A 23,251-nucleotide genomic window follows, 5' to 3' on the forward strand; every position below is an offset into this window, starting at 1 on the left:
TTAATGTGATATCGTTGAATGGGACTCTTTTTCATTGACTGTTTCTCTTCAGTTCTTATCTGTACTTTATCAACTTCTATCCTTTCCTAGTAAGGATATAAACTAGCCCCTTTAATAAATTGTCCCCTAAGGGATGTGTCTATCTGAACCATGTGCACCTCAACACCTGTCAGCTTTCCCTCAGCCCTTAGTTTAAAAACTCCTCTACAACATTTTCAATTTTACATGCCAACAATCTGATTTTGGTTTGGTTTAGGTGGAGCCCATTCTTCCTATATAGGCTCTTCCTTTCCCAAAAGGTTCCCCAGTTCCTAATAAACTCCTCTTTGAACACCACTGTCTCATCCACACAATGATACCCTGCAGTTCTGCCTGGCTGACTGGCTTTGCATGTGGAACTAGACGCATTTCAGAGAATGCTACTATGGAGGTACTGGACTTTAATCTCTTACCTAGTAGCCTAAATTTGCCCTCCAGAACCTCTCTCCTACTTTTCCCTATGTCATTGGTACCTACATATACCACAACCACCAGCTCCTCCCCAACACTGCACATAGGTCTGTCTAGATGTCTCGAGAGGTCTATAACCTTTGCACCGAGCAGGCAATTCACCATGCGGTTCATCGCAAACCCAGTTCTCTATATTTCTAATGATCAAATCCCCATTACTATTACCTGTCTCTTCCTAATAACGGGCCCCATCCATAGACATGCCAGTTGCCCACAAGGCAGATAATCATACATGCTGCATTCCGTGCAATAAACTGGGTAGGCCCCACTCTGCTGCTGGACTTATGCCTGCATTCTTTTTACTCTTGAAGGTTTCTTTTGTGTGTGTGTGAGAGAGAGAGAGAGAGTTGTTCTTCGGGTGTGTGTGTTGTTTTTTGGGGGGCTGTGATTGGCCTAAGTTTAGAGAATGTTTATTAGCTGTATCTGGCTCTCACACCCCCTCGCTGAACATCCTTGCAAAACTCCCCTGTTCGCGAGCTCCTGTGGTCGCTTAGGAGCTGACTTTTTAAAACCCTGTTCTCCCTGAGTTAGGCCTCCCCCCTCCCTCCAAGGGATCCTAAAGGGATTAGGAATCAAAGGATGGCAAACTACAGCCTCCTTAGGAAGCTCTCATCCTTGCCTAGCAGGCCACTAAACTCAGCACACAGCCTCCCCAAACAGACCACACTATAAACTTCAATCAAGCAGGCAAACAGCAACCAAGCAAGCACACAACAAACTAACAGACCACAAACTCACCCCAAGGGTCACGTAGTCACTTCTCCTTCACCTGGAGAACTCCCTCACAAAACTCCCCTATTGACTGATCCTGTTTGCTAGTGGATCCCAATTTGAACCCCACCCATACACACAGTGCCCCATGGGATCCTGATTGGAGCTCCCCCTCACTACCCCAAGGGATCCTGCTCAGAGCCTCCTCATTAATCCCTCACACACAACACCCATGAAATCCTGTGTAGCCCCCCTCACTATCCCCAGGGGGATCCTGTTCAGAGCCTCCCACCCATCCTTCACACGCTGTCCCTCATGGGATACTGCCCAACCCCTGCCCCTTACTCCCCCATTGGATCCCACTTGGAACCCCCGCCATGGGGTCCTGCTTAGGCCCCCTCACCACTCCCTAGCACAAAGCGCCCCATAGGATCCTGTTCAATGACCCCTATCCCAGCCCCTTGCACATAGCACTCCTGCGGGATCCTTCTGGGTCCCTCCCTCCCCCACACTGTTCCCCATGGGATCTTGCCCTCACCTGCACCATTGCACACAGTGAGTCCCCCTTGAGATTCCCACTTAGTGGCTTTTCTCCGTTACACACAGGGCCGTACAGGATCCTGCCCAACCCTGGCCCACCCTCTCGTGCACACTACCCCATGGGATTCTGCTCTGTGCCCCCCTCACTCACCCTCTCTCATACAGCACCCCAAAGGATCTCACTCGTTAATCCCCTCAAGCACAGCGCCCCTTGGGATGCTGCTCGCTTCCGGCACACTGTGCCCTTTTGCATTCAAAATAACAGCTCTACCTAGGGGGTTAATTAAATTTGTAGTAGGGTTTTGCACAGGCACATCAGTGACGTGACATTGTTTTACTCTGGGCATCCCTTTTCAGGAACTATTTTCCATAGAAAAGTATAAAGTGGCCATGAATAGTTCACTTTTCTGGAAAGTTTTAGGATTGCTAGCCATTCGCTGAGACCTCTCCCCCCAAAACTCCACTTGTTCTCTCTTTGATCATATATGTGGGCAGTAAGGCAGCCCTAGTCCTGTTCACCTGGCGGGTCAGAGCACCATGTGTCAAAGGAAAGATTCCTGCAGTTAATATCATGGTGGGTGAACATATTTAGGAGAGGAGGAACTGCATGATTAACTACTTCTGTCACATTCAGTTGAGGGGCCTGCTCTCTTCTTCCATCCTTAGGATGATGATACCACAGTGAACGAGACCCCTTCCAGTGCAAAAGGCACATGTTTCCTTATGGTTATTTTTCTGTCTAATAAGCAAGTCCAGATTTAGAACAGATCTCTACTAAGCATGCTCCTCCTGCGGTATCTTGTGCTTTGAGCAGGTGACAGTCTGGTCAGAGAAATGGTAGATCAAGCAATGGACTCTGTATGCCTGGCCTGAGGTAGAGGAATCCACAATGAGAAGTTTCATTCTGTTTTAAAATAATGTCATGCCCATTTATTGACCAAACAGAATGGGTTAGTTGAGTCTCCCAAATAAAGTATTTAAGACAGGGCTTGTTTCATGCTTTGCAAGAGGAAATCCCCTTGTTCTCCTTTAGTCTGCAGTCCTTTCTTGTTTCCCCCAGTACATTTTCAACTCTTATATCCTCACCCTTCATAGAATCAGGTACCTGTAGCCAATAGAGCTGATAAGCAGTCTTGCAAGAAGCTCTTGTTAACCTATCCTTGCTTGATAAGTCTGCAGAGGTAGTTCGTTGTGGAAAGGGATTTTTAAACTCCTCCTTGCCATAGCCTGTATGCCGTCCCTTCGCTCTTATCACGTTGCCCTTCGTAGAAATGAGGGAGCAGAAAGTAGAAGGAAAGAAAATATTACTTCACACAATGAGAGAATTTCCTCTGAATGCTAAATTTGGTGGCTACTCTGAACTGTGTTTCTCACACTGTCATTCATTTAAAATGCTATTAACGCAATTAAAGTTTATTTTAAAAAGAGCTTCAAAATAAGATTTTTTATTTTTGAGTTTGCAATAGCAAGAAATACTATTTGTGTCTTTGGGCATTTCCTTTGCCCATTTCGTTGGGGCTTTATTACTGCTTTTCGGGAGTCCAAGGATTTGCATATTATATTGTAAACAGTATCCCATTAAGTGGATGTTTAATAGTACAGTACCACGGATACAATTTCACTATAGGATATATAAGAAGTTTCTGACTATACCAGAGAGCCTTTTTTTTCCAAGATTGCCATATTTTTTTTCTGAAGACTGAGAAATTTAGTCCACTCACAAGTTAATAATTAAGCCGTGAAACCCAAAGGAAAACTACACAAGTCATTGGAAGTTCATCATGTTGTACACTTTTGCTTCCTGAGGCAAAACTTGAAAATTAGCATAGTCAGTATGCCAGCAATTGAATTACATGATACTGTGACCACTCACTGTTGGAAACCAATGTATTTGAAAATACAGGCTTCAAAACAAACATCACTTACAGCAGGGGTCTCAAACTCAATTTATCTTAGGGGCAGTGCCAGTCCTCAAATCCTCCCAGTGGGCCAATAATGTCACTGAAGATAAGATGGTGTTCAGAAAATAAAAAGTTTATATTGTATTTTTTATTTCAGATTTCTTAGAAATAATAAAACAGTCATACAACTTTATACAATTCTTCGCCTGCCAGAGTTTTTAGTGTTTGCCAGACCCTGGCAACGCTTCAGTTCTGTCAGTTTGTTGATGTTTGGCCTCAGTGACTGAGCAGTTGAAACCTTCAGGATTGCAGTAAGGTGTGCATCAGATAGTTGTGTTCGGTTTTTATGACTTGTTTATATTCATTGTGGAAAAAAGTGACACTGCCTCCATGGCTGACTCTGCCTGGCAACTAATGATGCTGCTGTAACGGGTTGGATCACAGAACCCCCCTTGGGAGCTGCCAACTGATGTGCCAAAACTACTACTGCCCCTGCTTTCCTGCCCTGTCAGCTTACGACTTCAGTGCCCTGCCTGGTTTGAGCCAGACTTGCTAGCCTGCCGCAAACCCAGACCCAGGTCTGAATCACATCCCCTAACAGCTGTAGGCTTACCTGAAAGCAGCTTACAGAAGTGTTCTTGCCTTTAACACTCAGATGCCCAACTCCCAATGGGGCCTAAACCCAAATAAATCTGTTTTACCCTGTATAAAGCTTATACAGGGTAAACTCATAAATTGTTCGCCCTCTATAAGACTGATAGAGAGACATACACAGCTGTTTGCCTCCCCAGGTATTAATACATACTCTGAGTTAATAAGTAAAAAGTGATTTTATTAAATACAGAAAGTAGGATTTAAGTGGTTTCAAGTAGTAACAGACAGAACAAAGTAAGTCACCAAGCAAAATAAAACAAAACACACAAATCTATGTCTAATCAAACTGAATACAGATATTGTCACCCTTAGAGATGCTTCAGTAAGCTTTTTCCTCAGACTGGACACCTTCCAGGCCTGGGCACAATTCTTTCCCCTGGTACAGCTCTTGTTCCAGCTCAGGTGGTAGCTAGGGGATTCCTCATGATGGCTCTCCCCTTTGTTCTGTTCCACCCATTTATATATCTTTTGCATAAGGGGGAAATCCTTTGTCCCTCTCTGGGTTTCCACCCCCTCCTTCTCAATTGAAAGACACCAAGTTAAAGATGGATTCCAGTTCAGGTGACATGATCACATGTCACTGCAAGACTTCAATCCTCCCAGCCTGACTTACAGGAAGGCCTGCCTGCAAACAGAGCCATCCACAGTCAATCCTGGTGGATGGGAGCCATCAAGATTCCAAACCACCATTAATGGCCCACACTTTGCATAATTACAATAGGCCCTCAGCGTTATATTTCATATTTCTAGTTTCTGATACAAGAGTGATACATTTATACAAATAGGGTGACCACACTCAGTAGATTATAAGCTTTGTAAGGATACCTTACAAGAGACCTTTTGCATGAAGCATATTCCAGTTACATTATATTTACTCACTAGCATATATTTATAAAATCATATGGAGTGCAATGTCACAGCTGCCTCCATGGCTGACTCTGTCTGGTGAATAGTGATGGTAACTATGTCCCTCTCCCCCAGCTAATGGGAGCTGTGGGGGGCGCCTGCAGCAGACATTGCCAGCAGTGTGTCTGCATGTGTCTCTCCTCTGCAAGCTGCAGTGGGAAGGTTCTAGGGCTGCAGATGGCCTGTGGGCCGGGACTTTGAGACTCCTGACTTACAGCATCGGATGAGGGCCTTTGGAGATAATACTAATGCACATAACTGAAAATGTATTTTAAAAGCAAAGCATCCATATTTTTTAAACCAATTATCAGTATGAGGTATCATTGATCAGGATCAATACTTGGTGGCTTCTGCTCATTTAGGATATTCAAACAACCCTCAATAATTAAGATTTTGCAGAATAAAAACTTCCATTAAAAATGATTCTAGCCTTTATGATAGTGAAGAAACCCTTTCAAATGTGAGCAGAGCATAAACTATGAGGAATTGGTTTCCTGAGTCTGCAGAGGGCCTGAAACAAGTTCTGAGATGTAAATTACGCCACTTCATGTAAACAGTGTGTTGACTCTCAAACCTAATAATGATAGTGCAATAATCATATATTTAAATAATTTAGTTGCATAACTGTGCACCTAATTTACACAGTTACCACAGTTGCTTGCAGTACATAAATCAGACCACTGCACATATGAGTAGACAAAAGGCAGAAATAGTAATTGTCCTACGTTCCTTGAATTTTCTCTCACATCGAATGTAGAAATAATGTTACTAACTACAAGTACGTTCACTGTATAAGGATCAGTATTGTCTGTTTTTGCAGAACCTCCCGTTCTTATCAGTAAAGATCTGCTGTAGACCAAAGCTAGTATGTTTCTGACTTATTCCACCACAGATAGTTACGCTAGTGTAAATAGGGGAGAACTTCACTGGTTTTTTACCAGTTCTTTGTTTCAGTCAGCCACACATGCATTGTATTGCTAACATTCATTTCTGTGTGGTTATTTCAAAAAAATGAGTACTGTATGAATGGGTGTGTCATCCAATAAAATATAGCCGGCCGGTGTACAGAAGGTTGTGGGTAAATTAGCTCAAACTGATATTGCTTGATTAGGCAAACAGTGCCCAAGAAGCTAATGACATTGAAGGTTTTATTGACAACTATGACACACTGGGAATTTTTAAAAACATTTTTATGGTGCCTACATGTGCCTCAGTTTCCCTCTGTATTTTGCATTGCCACCCAGTGGAGGCAAAACACTGTTCCAACAGTTCAGGAGACAGGCGGGTGTGTCACCTCACTGTCGGGGTGGAATGACTGGGTTGTTAAAGAACTGGTTGAAACCGACCTAAATCAACAGAGGATCCAGAAAGACAATGAGAACCCTCAACGACTGAACTATCAACATCGAACAGCAGGAAATCCTGGCAGGCAGAATATGTGCACTGAGCTGGAGGACAAAGGAGGAGGAAAAGTTGTCTGGTGGTGGGAATAAGAGCTGTCCCTTGGAGGGACTCAGCAGCTCTCACCTGAGTCCAAGGACAAAGGGAAGAGATCCAGAAATGCAACCCATCATTGCATGGCTTGGCCAGGATGGACTGTGGGTTAACCTTTGTCTCTCTTCGCTAACCCAAGGTCTTTCAGATTCTTTATGGCAGGTGGCTACTAAATTGTTACCTTGTTTTGAAAAGGCTGCCTGGAATCGTTGCACACTCACTGAGAGCATTATTATCTGAAGTGGTACAGTGCATGCCTCCCACAGGAGTCTGGCTCAGCTGGATTTGCTGCAGGGAGCCACAGAGAGAGACAGGGATCGCTGGTGCCTGAAGGCCCAGTCTCAGAGTCTTGGAGGCCATGGACCTGCCCCTTGTAACCTGTGTGTGCCCTTGAGGTTTGACACACTAAAGCAGTCACTCCAAAGGGACTGATTGCAGGCTGGGGCATAGACCAGACCCTGTGCATTTATGACACAACCAAGGGACATTAACTTGTAATATGAAAGTCTGTCCATTTTATTACGATTATGTGGTGTCAGTAATGGCATAAAGACATGCATCATACAAATGGAGCTATTCCATAGTGCTCAGGGCAGAGAATTATGGGCACTTTCCAGTGTGCCTACCTGTGTCCAGGAACACTCTTGGAGGTTTTATACAAGTTCCAAAATCATTCAATTAATGATGTATGCTTGAGGGCATCATGGGCATTCCCAACGTGGTGGCTAGCATAGCAGTTCATGCTGCTGTATTCTCCAACTGTGCAAATATATTAATTCCTCACAACTGACAGCAAAGACACACTCTAGAAGACAGAATAATAGAAGGAGGTAGCTGCTATATCACCAAACATCAACACACAATAAACAAGCAACCATTAAATGATCCAGGTTGCCTGTAAGTCTCTTTGGGATGAGGCCTGACATTACAGTGGCAATCTATCTATGGCCTGGTCTACACTGGGGGGGGATCGATCTAAGTTATGCAACTTCAGCTATGTGAATAATGTAGCTGAAGTCGACATACTTAGATCTACTTACCGCGGTGTCTTCACTACGGTGAGTCGACTGCTGCCTCTTGCTGAGCTGGAGTACAGGAGTCGACAGGAGAGCGCTCAGGGATCGATTTATCACTCCTAGACTAGACATGACAAATCAATCCCTGCTGGATCGATCGCTGCCCGCTGATCCGGCTCGTAATGAAGACATACCCTATGATAGTTACACTCTGGTATACATTTTCTGGCCAGAAAAGATGCACCATATGATAGTTTGGTAAAAATATTGAATATTGGGGGGGACAGATATTTTTCTTGTCTCACCCCAGAGAATGTCATTACATCCTTGTCCTCCTGTGATTCTTTGGCATCTTGCCTACTGCCTTTTTACCTTGGGTAGTAATGAAGCAATAAACTGACTAATAAGAACAGATGACACCACTCCAATGTTGCGAGGACAACTAAATGCTAGAGGAGTGTGCTTTACAAAGACTGAAAGAGCATTTCTATAGAGACCAAGCTTTGTAAAAGAACGCTGCTGCCGCTGCTCACAAGTAGCCCAACATTCTTAACGTGGGCAGCTAAGCTCCATGAAGAACTAGGAAAGTGACTGGGATTGGGATACTGGTGCACTCTGACTATATTTTCCCAATAATGAGCATATTGGTAAAGAAATAGTCTACAGACTGAGCTCCTGATTTAGCAAAAGTCGTTGATATATTAGTACTTGGAAGTCTAAAGTATTATCAGAGTGGTATCTGGGCATGTTACATTCTCTAGTACGAGGCCTGTTCTCACCAGAATACCTCTCCCCCATAGCTTGTGAGTAGAAAGGGCAGACTGAGTGGAGTTGGGAAACCTTGACCATCTGTTAGAGGAACACCTGAACAGCTATTTTTTAAAATAGTTTTCATATAGGTGATATGATAGAAAATGATTTTGAAAAAAAGTACATTGTTGTAAGCAACAACGGATCTGATTAACAATCTTACTCCTGCTTACAAACAAACGTAATACCAGGCCTGGTATCAAATAATTTCCAACCAGTTTTACAATTTTGACAATATAAAACTAACCAAAAGTTAAAGCACGCACACTCTTTGGACCAGAGGTTCAGACAGATGACAGCGGTAGTACATGCGAGTTTAAAAAAACAGATTTTTTACAACATGCATTTGTCTATTAGTAAACAGGAAAACTGTGTTAAAATGGAAAATTTAGAACAGTATGTACCATGGTTTGTCATGTCAATGAGATAAAATAATATGCTGAAGAAATCAGATGAAGGTAACAAGAGCAGAACAAAAAATTTGTTTAACTGGGGCATGCTGGATTTAAGAGGGCAAATGATTGGAGAGCACTGCAGCTGAAACTGTGAACTGAGGAGTGGTGGAAGTGGAGACTTTCAAGGATGACCATGAAGGTAGGGGTTTAAACGTTCATCAAAGGTCCAATCTAAAAAACCCTTATTCACATCAATAGCAAGTGGAATTTCTTGTAGAAATAAGTTTTAATTGCACAAGAAAAGGTTTGCAGATTGAGCAACATGCCCCTGAGCAGACAGACTCTTTTAATACACATTTTTTATTTTTCCTATTCTCCTTCCACACTTTTACTTTATGCCCCAAGGCCGGCATTCTCTCATTAGTCTTGTTCATCAGGTGCTGCAGACTGCACTGGATGGCTTTCTTCAGAATCTTCTTCCTGGAGAGGCAAAAGTTCTATATTTTCTTAGAAAAACAGATGTTACTAGATGATGCATGGACAGGGAAACTTTCTAACATCTATTGAGGTTCATATATGATACTCATCACCATACCATCTGGACATCTCCACATCTATGGCCAGGAGATTGCAAAAACCAACGAACCAAACAAACAAACAAGTAAATTAATATTTAATCACAATCAGTAATAGTCTACACAGCTGTGATTGAAGTTTCAAAAACTTCATTACCAAGACACATTTTGCTCTGTGGCCTTGGGAAGCACGTAAAGTTTTCTTAACCTCAATTTGAGGAAGTCATTCCATCAAAGAACTTCAGACAGAACTTCAAGGTGCAACTGGAGATTAGAAGCATAGTACACAGTCAATGTATAGCCACATCCACGGGGGAAAACATTCATTTGCAAATGTTTCCCTTATACATATTCATCTTTGTAACCAATAATGTGTGTATGGTCATACAGATGGAGTTGTAAACTGCTATATAGACAAGATTTGATTTTGCTAGGTTGCATTCTTGCTATATGGTAAGTTAGGCTTCTGTTTTATTTTTGTGCTTATCCTTTGTGAATTATGAGATTTGTTTCTGATTTAGTTGTCTCAGGGTTCTTAATTGTCCCATTTGTCAATCCTCATGAGTACCTCATTAGTTTCAGTATAAGTAGTTGTATATGAATTTAGTATAAATGAGCAGTTTAAAGACATTGGTGTCATGCCAGTTAAGATCCTTTATAGTTAATATCAGAATTGAAGGCTTGGTTTTCCTTGTTACTTGTTACTGAAATTTGCGGCAAGATCTCATGACTTTAGTTTAGGAATAGGAGTCTGAATAGAACTGTTTAGTTTTAATGCCCCCTGTATATGAATTTACATATACAGGGGGCTAAAGTATCAAATGATTCACTTGCTCTGAAAAAGAAAGTTGTTTTGCACTAAATGGATTATTTTTAAAAGCTGTTACATTGTTCTATAGTCATGCATATTTCTGCCTTTATCCTGTGTTAATTTCTGCAACTAGGGATCAATATCTTTAATCATATGGAAGGGGATTGTCTCTTATAACAAAAGACACACAGGGGAGGGGAGTTGCAGGAGGACAGAAATCAAATTTTCATTTCAGTTCAGTGATTTAATTTTTTTTTGACAACCTTCCTATAGCTTGTCGAGCCAAAAAAGAGAGAGCTCATTTAGGAATCTATCAGAGGCAGGTGCAGTCCATCTGGGATGGGATTTACACTGTGTTTGCGGCTTGATGCCATGTGTCCACTTATTGTTAGTGTCCATCTTTGATCCAATGGCAGGTTGCTACTTAGTGCTATGCCATCTTCATCATTTTTCTCCTTTCTCTCAGGGTTATGCACAATTTTTCCTTATTGCTTTTTGATTGGAAGTTTTTAATGAACCCTGATAATTTGAAGAAATATTGTTCTTCCACTCTCTCATGTTCCAGACATTGAAGTAGCAGGTGCCTTTGTATCTCGGTCTCTCCTCGGTCATATTGCTTGTATGTGAAAGGTTTACTGTGCTGGATAACTAGTACCATTCTTGCCATAAGCTGCCTATGCTCTTTTGTTTGCTGCTTTCCTTTGGTGTATTGTTTTTGTGATTTTACTCCCTCTAGTGCTCTCACACATTTTTTATCTTCCATTTAGTTTACATGCTCCCCTGTATGCTTACTATGATGATCTAAAACTATAATTCCCTACAACTGTGCTTATCAATACTCTAATCTGGCTCTGCAGATAAGGAAGTGTTTTGTTTTTCATTCCTTATGCAGGACAGTCCTTGGGAAGCTATTGTTGTCATATCTTAATCAATATGCTAGCTCTGTTTTGATAGTTCTCTGTCTTGTTATGCCAAAAATAAGAGAGTATGAGAGAGTCCACAGGATGGTTGCTTGTAAATGGTGTTGCAAATATGACTTTGGCTATCCAGAGGCGGACCAGTCAGTGTGCATTAAACTTTTGCAGTTCCAAATAATAGTTTGTGGCCCAGAAATTGCAGACTTGCCTTTCTTTCTAACTGCATAGATTATCCTATGTGTGAGGTGGGAATGGTGTGGGTAAAATCTTTAGAGCCCTCCTCAGAATGGCCACCATCCATACCGTAAGCAGGTGACGGGGATCTCCCTGATCTTACAGCTCTTACTTATGTGAGAAGTTCAGTTGAAGCAAGGAGTGAAAAATTGCAAATTTCTCAAAGTGGGGAATATGTCTTTGTATGTGTTAGTACAGGGCATAGCACAATGAGCCCAATCTTGATTAGGGTTTTTGGGGGGTTAGCCCTTCCTGTTATTTAATATTTATGACTGTATCTGGCAACTGATGTGTGGTTAGAGCATCCTTAACCTAGCCAGTCATTAGTTTACAGGAAATAAAAAAATAGTACAATTCTTTTTGTTTTGTTATCTATACCTCTATTAATACAATCTAGTGCTGTATGTTGCATTTTTAATCTGTAGCAGATGGTCTCTGATTTTTCCACCATAACTAGCATATATTTTTCCTGTTTAGCAAATTTTCATATTCCCTTGCTTGGTTCCTTTTCCAAAATTGATTTATTTTATATCTACATTGAACTGCACTTATCATCTGTTGGCACAGTCATTTAAATGATCCAAAACCTTTTGACTCTTGATGCATAACTTATTTGTTGTGTACTGTCTAGAAACTTGGAGGTCTTTTTTCAGGCAATTTTCTACCTTTCTGCTTTGACTGCCTGTACAAATGAAACAAAGCCTTTTCTAGTTAGGAAAAGATTTAAAAAAAATTGACTAGCCAAAATATGTTGTTTTGCCCAAATAATTTAAAAACAAAATTTGTTCCCATGTCAAGAATATGTATGTGAAGTTTCACCATGCAGCCATTTATTAAAGGCCATGTTATGAACCATTAAAGCAAGGTTTATATGGGCAACTTCACTAGACTCATTACTATGGGAACCCTGACAGGCACCATTATAATTGTTTTTAATTTTTGTTGCTAAAAATAACATCCTGTTCAATATTTAAACATGGCAACAGAACTTACGTTTAGCATGCCCTGAGGTTCACAATAGAAAGGTTGGATATTATTGCATACATTTGTTTGGAGTAGTAGTTCCTTGGCATGAAATAAGCTGTTTATTTTTAAAATAATAGTATGAATTGTGCTGGTACAGTAATAAGGTGGGTGCGTCTATTCCTGGCATGTTTACCATTCTACTTTTTTAAAAAAATCAGACAATAGGGCACACAGACAGACACTTCTCTGGAGCAGACATCATTCCCTTTGAGAGATCCAGATCCCAGAATGACAATATATGATGAAAAATAAAATCATAAGAGAAAGTTAATATTTCCACCGAAGATCAGGCAGAACAATTAGTTGTGTGTGCAGGAGCTGAAGAATTTTAAGTGTTATGGAGAAAATAACAGATTTTCCACCAAATAAACTTTATCTAACTGTTTATAGTGTTTTTTAATCTTTTTTCTTAGCCCACATCACGGAATTTGTTTTGACTTTTAAAGGTTATTTTAAAAGCACCAATAGGTTATTTTCTTATTTAAGCTTTAATTATACTAATGCTGTGTAGATTAACTAGCGAATGTTTGTTCAGGGCTCTGAAGATTTAAGGAACTGTATAAGAGCTAAATATTATTAGTTTCCTGATTTTATTTCTGTCCCAAGATGTTTAGCTCACAGTTCCTGACATAGTCCACATGTTTATGTGTGTATCTGTCATAATGAAGAAGGCAAAGCCCCACTCTGAACAGGAACAGAATGCACAAGGGAGTTGTGTCAGACTGGTCTTGTCCAGGATACAAGCACACAGTAACACTGCTTTTGCAACATTAGAGATTGGAGGAACACCTATGTTTGTTTCCAAGTGCCAGCTATAAGTTACTCACATGAGTGTAATTATCCCCTGGCTGCTCTGCCTCCTGTATGGAAGTGCATATTGCCATTAATTACAGCTTTTTCTTAGATTGTTGATATGATACACTAAAATACTATGACAGGTTTCAGAGTGGTAGCCGTGTTAGTCTGTATCAGCAAAAACAACAAGCAGTCCTTGTGGCACCTTAGAGACTAACAAATTTATTTGGGCATAAGCTTTCGTGGGCTAGAGCCCACTTCATCAGATGCATGAAGTGAAAAATATAGGAGCAGGTATAAATACATGAAAGGATGATAGTTGTCAGCTATGTCTAGACTCTAGAGGAATCATTTCATTTGTAAATAAGAGAGAAAATTCCTTTAGAAGAGGCAGTTTTAATTTTATTATGATTGCCATTAACCTGGTTAGAGCCAATGGGTCTGATAAACACCCTTCATTTGGGTTAAATGGAGGGAGCAGTTAAGGACTTTGTATATCATGATAGCTGGAAACAATAGAATCCACAGCTCAAGGTTCTCGGCCATAAGGCCAGGCCTGAGCAAGAACTAACCTAGGGAGAATAAGAGTTTTCTCTTGGATTGGTTGAAAATACAAGGGTTAAGGGATTGTTGTTATTTAACATGCTTAATGCAATAGTGCCTGTGAGCCAGCCAAGAGTGGGGCCCCGTTGTGGTGAGGCACTGTATAAACAGAGTAGTAGATGTTCCCTGCCTCAAAGAGCTTGGTTGTTGGTGAGTCTGAGAGACACAAAGCCCAGACAGCGGCAGTAGCAGTGGTGAGCATGGCCCTGAGTGGGAGCAGAGACAGAGCCCCGTGGGCATAGAACTGCCTGGAGGAAATTGCGAGTAAGCAAACTACCTGCTTTGTTTGTTTTCACTGTGTCCAGAGAAACAGGACTTCCTGTACATTCTTTGTACATAAACAGGACTGCACCAAAACATATAGTGTGACGGGGCCAGGCCAGATGGCTACAGGAGAGTGCTTATATTGGGTGCTGGGAAGTGGGCCCCAGGTTAAGCAGGTACCTTTTCCCCTGGTAATTGAACAGGGGTTACTCCAGGTTAATTAGGACACCAGAGGCCAATCAAGGGCCTGCCAGAACCTTTTAAAAGCCTCCCATCCAGTCAGATAGGCATGTGCAATAGAAGCTGTGGGGAGCAGGCGTGCTACTGAAGAGCCAGACAGTACAGACACTGACAAACTCCAGGAGGGGACCTCATAGGTACAGAGGTGAAGAGCAAGGGAAACCCTGCCCAACAGTGCTTATAGCCCTTCTGGGCCCCAGAGGTTTGGGGGAAGAGACCCTGCCAGAGGGGAGAGATTGAACTGGGTGTCTGGCCTGCTAGCACTACGCCCAGAGTAGATACCAGAGACTAAGAGGCTCCCCTCTCCCTCCTCTGTCAGGGAGGCTGGGAGGAACCCCTGCTCCTGCAAGGTGGGGACAGTAAACCCAAGAGCGTGGGCAAAATTCCCAGGGAGAGAGGAATCCCCTAGCTCACCGCTAAGAGGAAGTGCAGAGCCCACCGAGGCGGAGAAGGAGCTCTGCCACAATAGTTAGGTGTGGCAGGATTCGATTTTAATTGACAGATGGCATGTTGGCAAACATTAATTTCATCTGATGCACTGACAATGACAAAAAAAATCGATTGGTAAGAGGGAGTGCCACCTCCCCTCTTGTTCCTGCCAGGATCATGTGTCACCAGCCCTGTGGCAACAGAGAGAGCCCTCTGCAGCCTCATTCTGTCACAGTCCAGCTCCCTCTCTCCCCAAACTGTAGAGCTAGTGACACCTGATCCCTGCCGCAGCAAGGTGCGGGGAAGGCTGCGGTCTTGGCACAGGTTGTGCCTGCAGGGACTGGGTGTCACCAGCCCTGCAAGTGTGCAGGGAACCCTCTGCACCCCCTGTAGTTTTAATTCTTCTGTAATAAAGCACAAGCAGGAAGACAGGGTAAAATTTTGAAAATGTGTGACACATGTTCCCAAATCACATAAGTGCATTTGAAAATTTTACCCAGACTTAAAATAGTTATATATAGACAGATATTTACCTAACCACTTAAACTAAAGACTTAATCCAAACTTTTAAATGTATTTAAAAAGTCAGTATGATATGTTTAATTTTATTTGTTACAAAGTTTATGTAAATGATGCCACTGAAATACTACATGCAATCAAATGCACAGATAAAAACCTCAATCCAGCAACTGGCTCCATGTGGACCTCTGAAGCCAAAGGGAGTTTATACAGGCTCAGGGATCTGCCTGCACAGAACTCTTTAACTCAGTGGATTGCTTTTCTTCTGGACAACTGTTTCTATTGTTAGTTTTCCATCTGTTACATATCACTGTGCTAACTTTTCAAAGAGGTGCTGTCAAGGTTGAAAGACTACACCTTTTTTTTTTCCCTTGCTTTTGTTTGTAAAGTCCAAGGAATATTTGGTGCCTTTTCCCCCAAAGAAATACTTCAGTTCTTACATGTTGTCACTAAAATAAATCCATGCTATTAGCCCCTCACTTGTGAGCAGCTGTACAATAATGTACCTGTGCATGAGTGACATAGAACACATCATTTTGGTGAGATTTTAGCCTCAAGGTTTCATAGTATTGTTGCAAATGATTTTTTTAAAATTATGAACAAAATCTTGAGAGTGTTCTTTAAAATTGCTTTACTTTTTAAAAAAGTACTCTCTCTTTCTTTTAAAATCCATTCATGCGCTCATCTCAATTTAATCATCACCAAGAAGATGATTTATCAAATTCTATTTTCACTCTCAATTAAATTTCCAGCAAGATTGCAGATTATTGTTGCTGAATGAAGATTTGGTTCAGAAATGGTTTTCACAAAACAACATCATTGTGCATTTGGACTAATATTTTGCTGTTACTACATCACATAGTAAAACTTTGGTAAATCCGATTGCATTATTTTTGTTAAAGATGAAACAGATAAGAGCTGTAGACCTGACACATTGTGTAAGTGGAACAGCTAATAACTTCCTTGGATTCTGCAACATTACTCTCTAGTCCCTAGGAAGTGCAAAGAAAACTGCATCCTCCACCAATCTGCTTCTCATGGATGAGAGTCTAGCATCACAACTCTGCTGAAGAGAGTGTACTCTTCTGGGCTACGTTCAAATAACCTACAGGTTCTAAATCTTTGGACTGCTCCTTGTGTATTTTGTTATTTAAAAGCCACATTCACATCACATCTGAGTATGGGATGGTTGAGTGTCAGAGGAGCAGTGTCATATTTTATTAATATAGCATTTGACAGCTGTTAACCAGTGAAATGCGAGACTGGTTTGACTAAAAGAATACACTCGATCCTGCTGAGATGAAACCCATTAACCTGTAAGCCATGTATATTGAATTAGCAGACTGGCAAAATGAGTGTGTGCTGTGCTACTGGAAATCATGTAGAATGGAACCCTCTTATAATGACTTGTGTCGATTATTTTGCTCAGTTGTATGGAGTTTCATTATAACACTAGAATGTTTACCTGACAAAAAGATTCAGTATGTTCATGTCACTTCTTTCACCTTCAGACAGGTAGACTGGTCCTTTCTTTACCCACTGCAGTGGAAGGGACACTGGTTAGTGTTTTGTGTGTGGCACACATTTGTGGAAGACCACATCTTCACTTATAGTGGCAAACAGATGTACAAGTTTGGGAACCAGGGATTCACACTTACTACTACTTCCTCCCCCAGCTTCCTCCCACATGGGAGGATAGTGGCTACTTCCTTCCCCTCCTCCTCAACTTGGGCAGAGTAGTGGAGGAAGGGGACATGATAATCCGCTTGGAATGTAGCATAGAACACCTGTTGATACTGGCTGCATTCCAAGGAGGATTTTCAGAGTAGAACTCAATTATAATGGAGGGAATATTCACCACAAGAGGAGTAAAAGTCCACTGAATTGCATTTAAGCAATTTGATACTGGCTGCATTCCAAGGAGGATTTTCAGAGTAAAAGTCAATTATAGTGGAGGGAATATTCACCACAAGAGTAGTAAAAGTCCACTGAATTGCACTCGAGCAATTTGGGGCTTCCACTGCCACTGCATTCTACACTGAGAAATTACACTGTATTAGAACAGGAGATTGAGGAGTTGTAGGAAATAATGAGATGAAAACAACTCAGTGTAGAGGGTGACTCTCATAATTAACCCTAGGGTTCACCACAGCTTGCTAATGTGATGTTATCTTCATTTGGTCTCTGTGTGTATCTTTTATATCATGTTACTTATGATTCCTAGAGGTTGTGCTCTAATATAATGTAATTTTCTAATGTAAACAAGACCAGTAAGGAGGGTTTCAGAGTAAGAGAGTTCACTGAGAGAGTAAATGGGTTCTTCCTCATTCTATCAGAAAAGATTTTCATGTTAGTTTTCTTTAACTGTTATGTCCTTTTTCTTTATAAAAATGGAGTCGTCATGTCACACCTTTGCTTTGCCTACTGTCAGAGACTGAAACGTGGAGAATTACTTTATTGAACTTGTATCAGAGGGGTAACCGTGTTAGTCTGGATCTGTAAAAAGTGACACAGAGTCCTGTGGCACCTTACAGACTAACAGACATATTGGAGCATAAGCTTTCGTGGATGAATATCACTTCAGTCATCTGACGAAGTGGGTATTCACCCACAAAAGCTTATGTTCTAATATGTCTGTTAGTCTATAAGGTGCCACAGGACTCTTTGTCGCTTTTTATTGAACTTGGTTCTCTCATATGGGATAAGATACTGCTCCAGTATTGTGACTCAACTCCTTTATAAACAAATCTTTGATAATATGTCTAAGGTGTAACTACTTGTTTGTTGGGAATGCTTCAATGTAACATAACTGGAAAATTGTGCTGAATTTCATTTTTGTTTTGTTTTTGATTTGATGGATTACTTTTTGTGATGTTTGTCTTTTCTAGGAAATCCATGAACTATTCAAAGATTATGAATTAAAGTATTGTTATGTGGACAGAAATAAAAGAACAGGTAAGAATTTAGAATATTCCAGTACTTAAGATTGTATGTTTCCTGGTAACACATTTGCATTCTTTGATAGAACTAGTAGTCAACTTCTTTTGCCACATATGAAGATTGTGTCTGCCCACTACTTTAACTATTCCTAGACTTGTTCTTTGGCTGCATAAATTGTGGCCGTTTCCAACTCATATTGGAAAGCCTCATATTGACTTCAGTGGGAGGTAGATTGGGCCCATTATCTGTGAATCTATATTTATGACCCCTTAAGTAATGCACCTTTTGCATGGGTCTAGCTAAACTGCTTAATCCACTTGTGAAAGACTGATCCATTGGTCTCTGCTAGGACAAGCCCTGCCCGCCAGGATAACTCTGTAAAAGAGGAGTTATTCCAGGTCTAGGTTTAGGGATTCCAGGTAATATAAGACAGAGAACAGATATACTCTATTTACTTAATCATTTCTGAAGTCTGTGGAGGTTTTTGCCTTGTTTTGGAACTGAAGAGAATTATCAAGCTTTTAAGGGTGATCTTCATCTTGAAAACCATGTCAGTTTTGGCCTTGCTATATGTCTCCCAGGCATCTTTGCCAAGGTAATGGTGTTTCTGGCTGCTGCCCTTAGCAAGTATGGTGTGTTTGTGCAGCAGTCTCCTAATGATTTGCTTGTTTGCACAACCTGAAAATTGCCAAGTTTGGGAACAAGTGCTGCAGGCTGCTATGTATCAGTATCCTGTCTATTTCAGTGTTTTATTTTCTAGGTATTGTTTTGAAATCCTACTGGTTGAAGCTGCCATAGGAGGAGGGCATTAATCTTAACGTTTACTCTGGTTCATCCAAATCTTATGTCAGCCCAGAATTACCAATCAGAAGAAATATTTTTCCTCTAGACTTCTGCAGTTGGATATTCTAGTTCAGAGGTTCTCACAGTAAAATTTTTGGTGGCCTCAGAGTGCAGCCACCAACTCTTGCTGGTGGCCGCTATGACAATTTTTCTTAAAATACTTAATTAACTTTAGGAACAACAAATAAATATGCACATATACGTGTTCAAATCATTATAATTTATTTATGTAGGGTTTTTTTTTTTGCAGACTCAATAATAAAAATAATGTATAGTTCTCTATTCTTTACTGGATCTACACAGAATAGAAACACAAATAAGGTGCTTTGCACATTCTTGTCTTTTGTTGTTTCTTTTGTTTTTGGTTGCCTTTTTTTTAAAGACTTGCTAGTTAGTAAGTCTGCTGCTGCAAAAAGTAATATTTGTATGGTTGTTAATATCACTTTTCACAGCCTCCCAGCTAGCTAGGAAGTCTGCTATGAAAAGTGATATTAACAACCATACAAATATCAATTTTCACAGCAGACTTACTCAGCTCTGGCAAGCCAGGGGACAAATTAAGCCCTGGATGGGGAGGTGGGTAGGGAGACCGAGGGGGCTGGGGCAATTGGGAGGGGGCAGTGAGCCCAGGTCTAGGTTTAGGGATTCCAGGCTGGAGGCTGCGGGGGCCAGGGACAATGGTGGGGTTGAGCCCACAGCTGGCATGTGGCTGGAATCCAGGGCCAGAGCCCAAAGTCCCATGACTGGAGCCTGCCACCCGCCGCCCCAGGCTGAAGCCCAAGCCTCACTACCCCTGGGAAGGTGGGAAACTCATTGGCTGCATGCTCATCTGGCGTTTGTGGCTCCGGATGTGGGGAGGGCACAACCCCTTCTGGTGGCCCTGGGGGGGAGAGGTACTGCTTTGTGCCTCCGCCCCAGTCACTGCCCAGGAGGCTGTGGCCACAAGAAAAGCCCCTGGTGGCTGCATTTGAGAAACGGTGTTCTAATTAGTTTTAGTTGCTGAATTTTTTTTTTTCTTTGACTGAAATTCTTACTAAAGTTTAAGTGGAGGAGTAGCAGCCAGTTCCTTATTGGGGGCTGGCCTCACAACTCTTGTTCCTTCATCCCTCTACTGGAAGGGAAAACCTTACCCACTTGTGTGGGCAGGGATATGAGCACTCATATTATTTCTTACCATTTAATTGGGTTTTTTTTCTTGCACAAAGGAAAGAGACCAACTCATGTTTTCAGAGTGGGCACATGCACAATATATATATTCACCTTTGACACTTTTGTAGTGAGGAAGTTGGGACTGGGTGACATTGATTTTTCCCCTTTTCATTGAGGGGAGATCCTGGCCATAGCTCAGTGACTTGAGCATTGGCCTGCTATACCCAGGGTTGTGAGTTCAATCCTTGAGGGGGCCACTTACAGATCTGGGGCAAAATCAGTGCTTGGTCCTGCTAGTGAAGGCAGGGAGCTGGACTTGACCGTCCCTTCCATATATAAATTTCCATATATAAATAGGACTTGAAAAAATAATGTGCTACAACCAGTATAAATACTTCTGTTTGTGGGGGAGGGATAGCTCAGTGGTTTGAGCATTGGCCTGCTAACCCCAGAGTTGTGAGTTCAATCCTTGAGGGGGACATTTAGGGAACTGGGGTAAAAATCTGTCTGGAGGTTGGTCCTGCTTTGAGCCAGGGGGTTGGACTAGATGACATCCTGAGGTCCCTTCCAAACCTGATATTCTATTACATCTTCTCTTATAATCTCACCAAAGATCCTCAAAGATAAAGCATTTCACTCCACATCTACCTAGATAATATCCGAGAGACAAGGTGGATGAGGTAATATATTTTATTGGACCAACTTCTGTTGGTGAAAGAGACAAGCTTTCAAGTTATACAGAGCTCTTCTTTAATAGCTCTCTCTTGTGGCTTGTAATACGGCATTTTTGAAAAGATAGCTCTTATCTTACTGTTTAGAAGATGACCACTGCAGTGAGATATAAGTGAGCTTAATGTATGTAAGAATCAATCTGATTAGTTTCCCCCTACAAAAACTACTCCAGCATTTCAGAAAAGGCTATTTTTAAAGGCAGGTATATCCATAAAAACTTACCTTTGCTCATATGAATAGTATTTGCATATGTCAACATTCTTATGTGCACGCATTATCATGTGGGCCCCTGTACATCTTATCACATACCTCTTAGAAAATTTTGGCCCTTGAAGGTCATTATCTAATTTTTTTTGTTCTTTTGAGGGATAAATCACTTTATTTTGTGCTTCAAGAAGCACTTGTAACTTCCATTTAAAAAGCTCCCAGTGTCTCAGAATCCTAATATGCACCTTACAAAATTTTTGAAGCTCTTTCTGGGTTACTTGACTCTTTCAGGCTCAGGTTTCGTATATTGCAGATTATTTTGCTCATGTCAGTAATTTTGGCTTGCAGAATCAGCTAGTAGTTTTTAACATCCGTAGGGTTTTACCTTTACTCACCTTTAATTGTGCAACTGTCTAAATGGTTATTGACACACTGAAGTAAACACAATAGAACCTTCTTCCTCTAAACCATTATTATCCCCCCCCCACCAACCCTATTATTCAAAATTGAGTTAAATGCCAACATGTGCATTATTTGTATGGAAAAAATCCCATTTGTTTAAAATCCTTTTTGTCCAAATAAATTAAATATTCTCAGTTTAATTCAGATAAATGGAGTTCTGTGGAGCTATACAACGGTTTAAATCATAAAATCTGTCCTGTAAGATTCTTCCTCCTCTGAGTGAAAACTATAATTACAATTTATCTTCAATTTTCCCCCTTGTTTTTTCTTTATATTACTTTACATTAAATTACTTTCTGTGCAGTTTTAAATTTGTTTGTTCAATCAGATCACAGAAGAATTATCAATTGAACAGAAAACAATTGAACAATATTTTGCTCTCTCAAACTATTGTTGATTTCCACAGAATCTAACTCCATTTGTCTATGCTTTCTTTGCTATTATTCCTAAAATACCAAATATCATCCTTCTAGAAATAAGCCATAAATGTTGGGCTGTGCAATAGTCTAGTTTAGCCATGCTGTGTGTTTCAGAATATAACTGACCTCTTCTTTATTTGTCATTTTCATCTGTATATCACCATATCTTTTGAATTGTTACAGTTTGTAAAATCAACTATGGGGTGTGTGTGTGTGTGTGTGTGTGTGTGTGTGTGTGTGTGTGTGTGTGTACACACACACACACACACACACACTGGGTGATTGTGTACAGGATACCTGGCAACTTATACCTTGCACAGGAGAGCAGAACTGAGACCTTAGATGTTATAATGTTTGTCGGTAAGATTTGTGCTCTGTTCTGTTGGCTTTATAAACTGATATAAGACATTCACAGCTACAGCATGATTCAAACTTTACTTTAAAATATACTATGTGGATGTTTATATTTTATTTATAAATCCTACTTTAGACAGTTTTAACCTCTGATTATTCAAGAATGAAAGAAAATGTTAGCATGTCTGCTTCTGAATAGTGTCATCTTACTATTCAGTTTCTCTCTGCCTGTGCACTGTTGTTAGAAACAGATGATGAATAGGTTATCTGGAAAAGATGTTTTCTGTTTTAAACAGTAATCTTGCAACCAGAGCTTCCTGGAGTTGAATTTCAGGAAAGGTTTCTATTGAAATGTGATACATCAGCAAAAAAAAAAAAAAAATATGGTACACTTGGCAACAAATTTGCCCAAAGCTGCAGTATGATAATTCATTAGAAGAGAGAGTGTTGCCAAGACTGCTGTGAAAAAAATGTTCTCTAAGTAACAGCAATGGAACATATGATTTATAGCAGTGAATTCCATGCTATTTAAACTTCAGAATAGCAAATAATATGGCTTTTTTTTTTTTTTTTTGGGTCCTTAAAACTCTTCTTACAGATCAGATAAATAAAGACTGGGGAAGAAGAATCCTCATTCCTTGTTGTTCGGCAGCTGAGACCTTAAATGTTGTTGTATGATAAGAAAACATGGTTGTCCCAGTTTTCAGGTTGTGGTCTCATACAAATAAAAACAGATATTGTTTCTGCTGTGATTACCTAAAGACATTTATCTATTTTTGCCTTTGGACCACTGTG

The 23,251-nt window shown here is 40.8% G+C and overlaps 1 protein-coding gene across 3 annotated transcripts in view; it reads left to right on the top strand.

Moving 5' to 3' along the window:
• RAVER2 (ribonucleoprotein, PTB binding 2) overlaps positions 1-23,251 on the top strand; it is a 62,158-nt gene that overhangs the window by 5,510 nt on the left and 33,397 nt on the right. For all 3 annotated transcript variants that reach the window (XM_005300067.5, XM_008166630.4, XM_024103840.3), the window contains exon 2: positions 18,239-18,305. In XM_005300067.5, the coding sequence (XP_005300124.3) occupies positions 18,239-18,305 (67 nt within the window). The remainder of the gene's footprint in view (positions 1-18,238; positions 18,306-23,251) is intronic.

This window comes from Chrysemys picta, chromosome 8 (assembly GCF_011386835.1).
Source record: "Chrysemys picta bellii isolate R12L10 chromosome 8, ASM1138683v2, whole genome shotgun sequence".
Lineage (NCBI taxonomy): Eukaryota > Metazoa > Chordata > Testudines > Emydidae > Chrysemys > Chrysemys picta.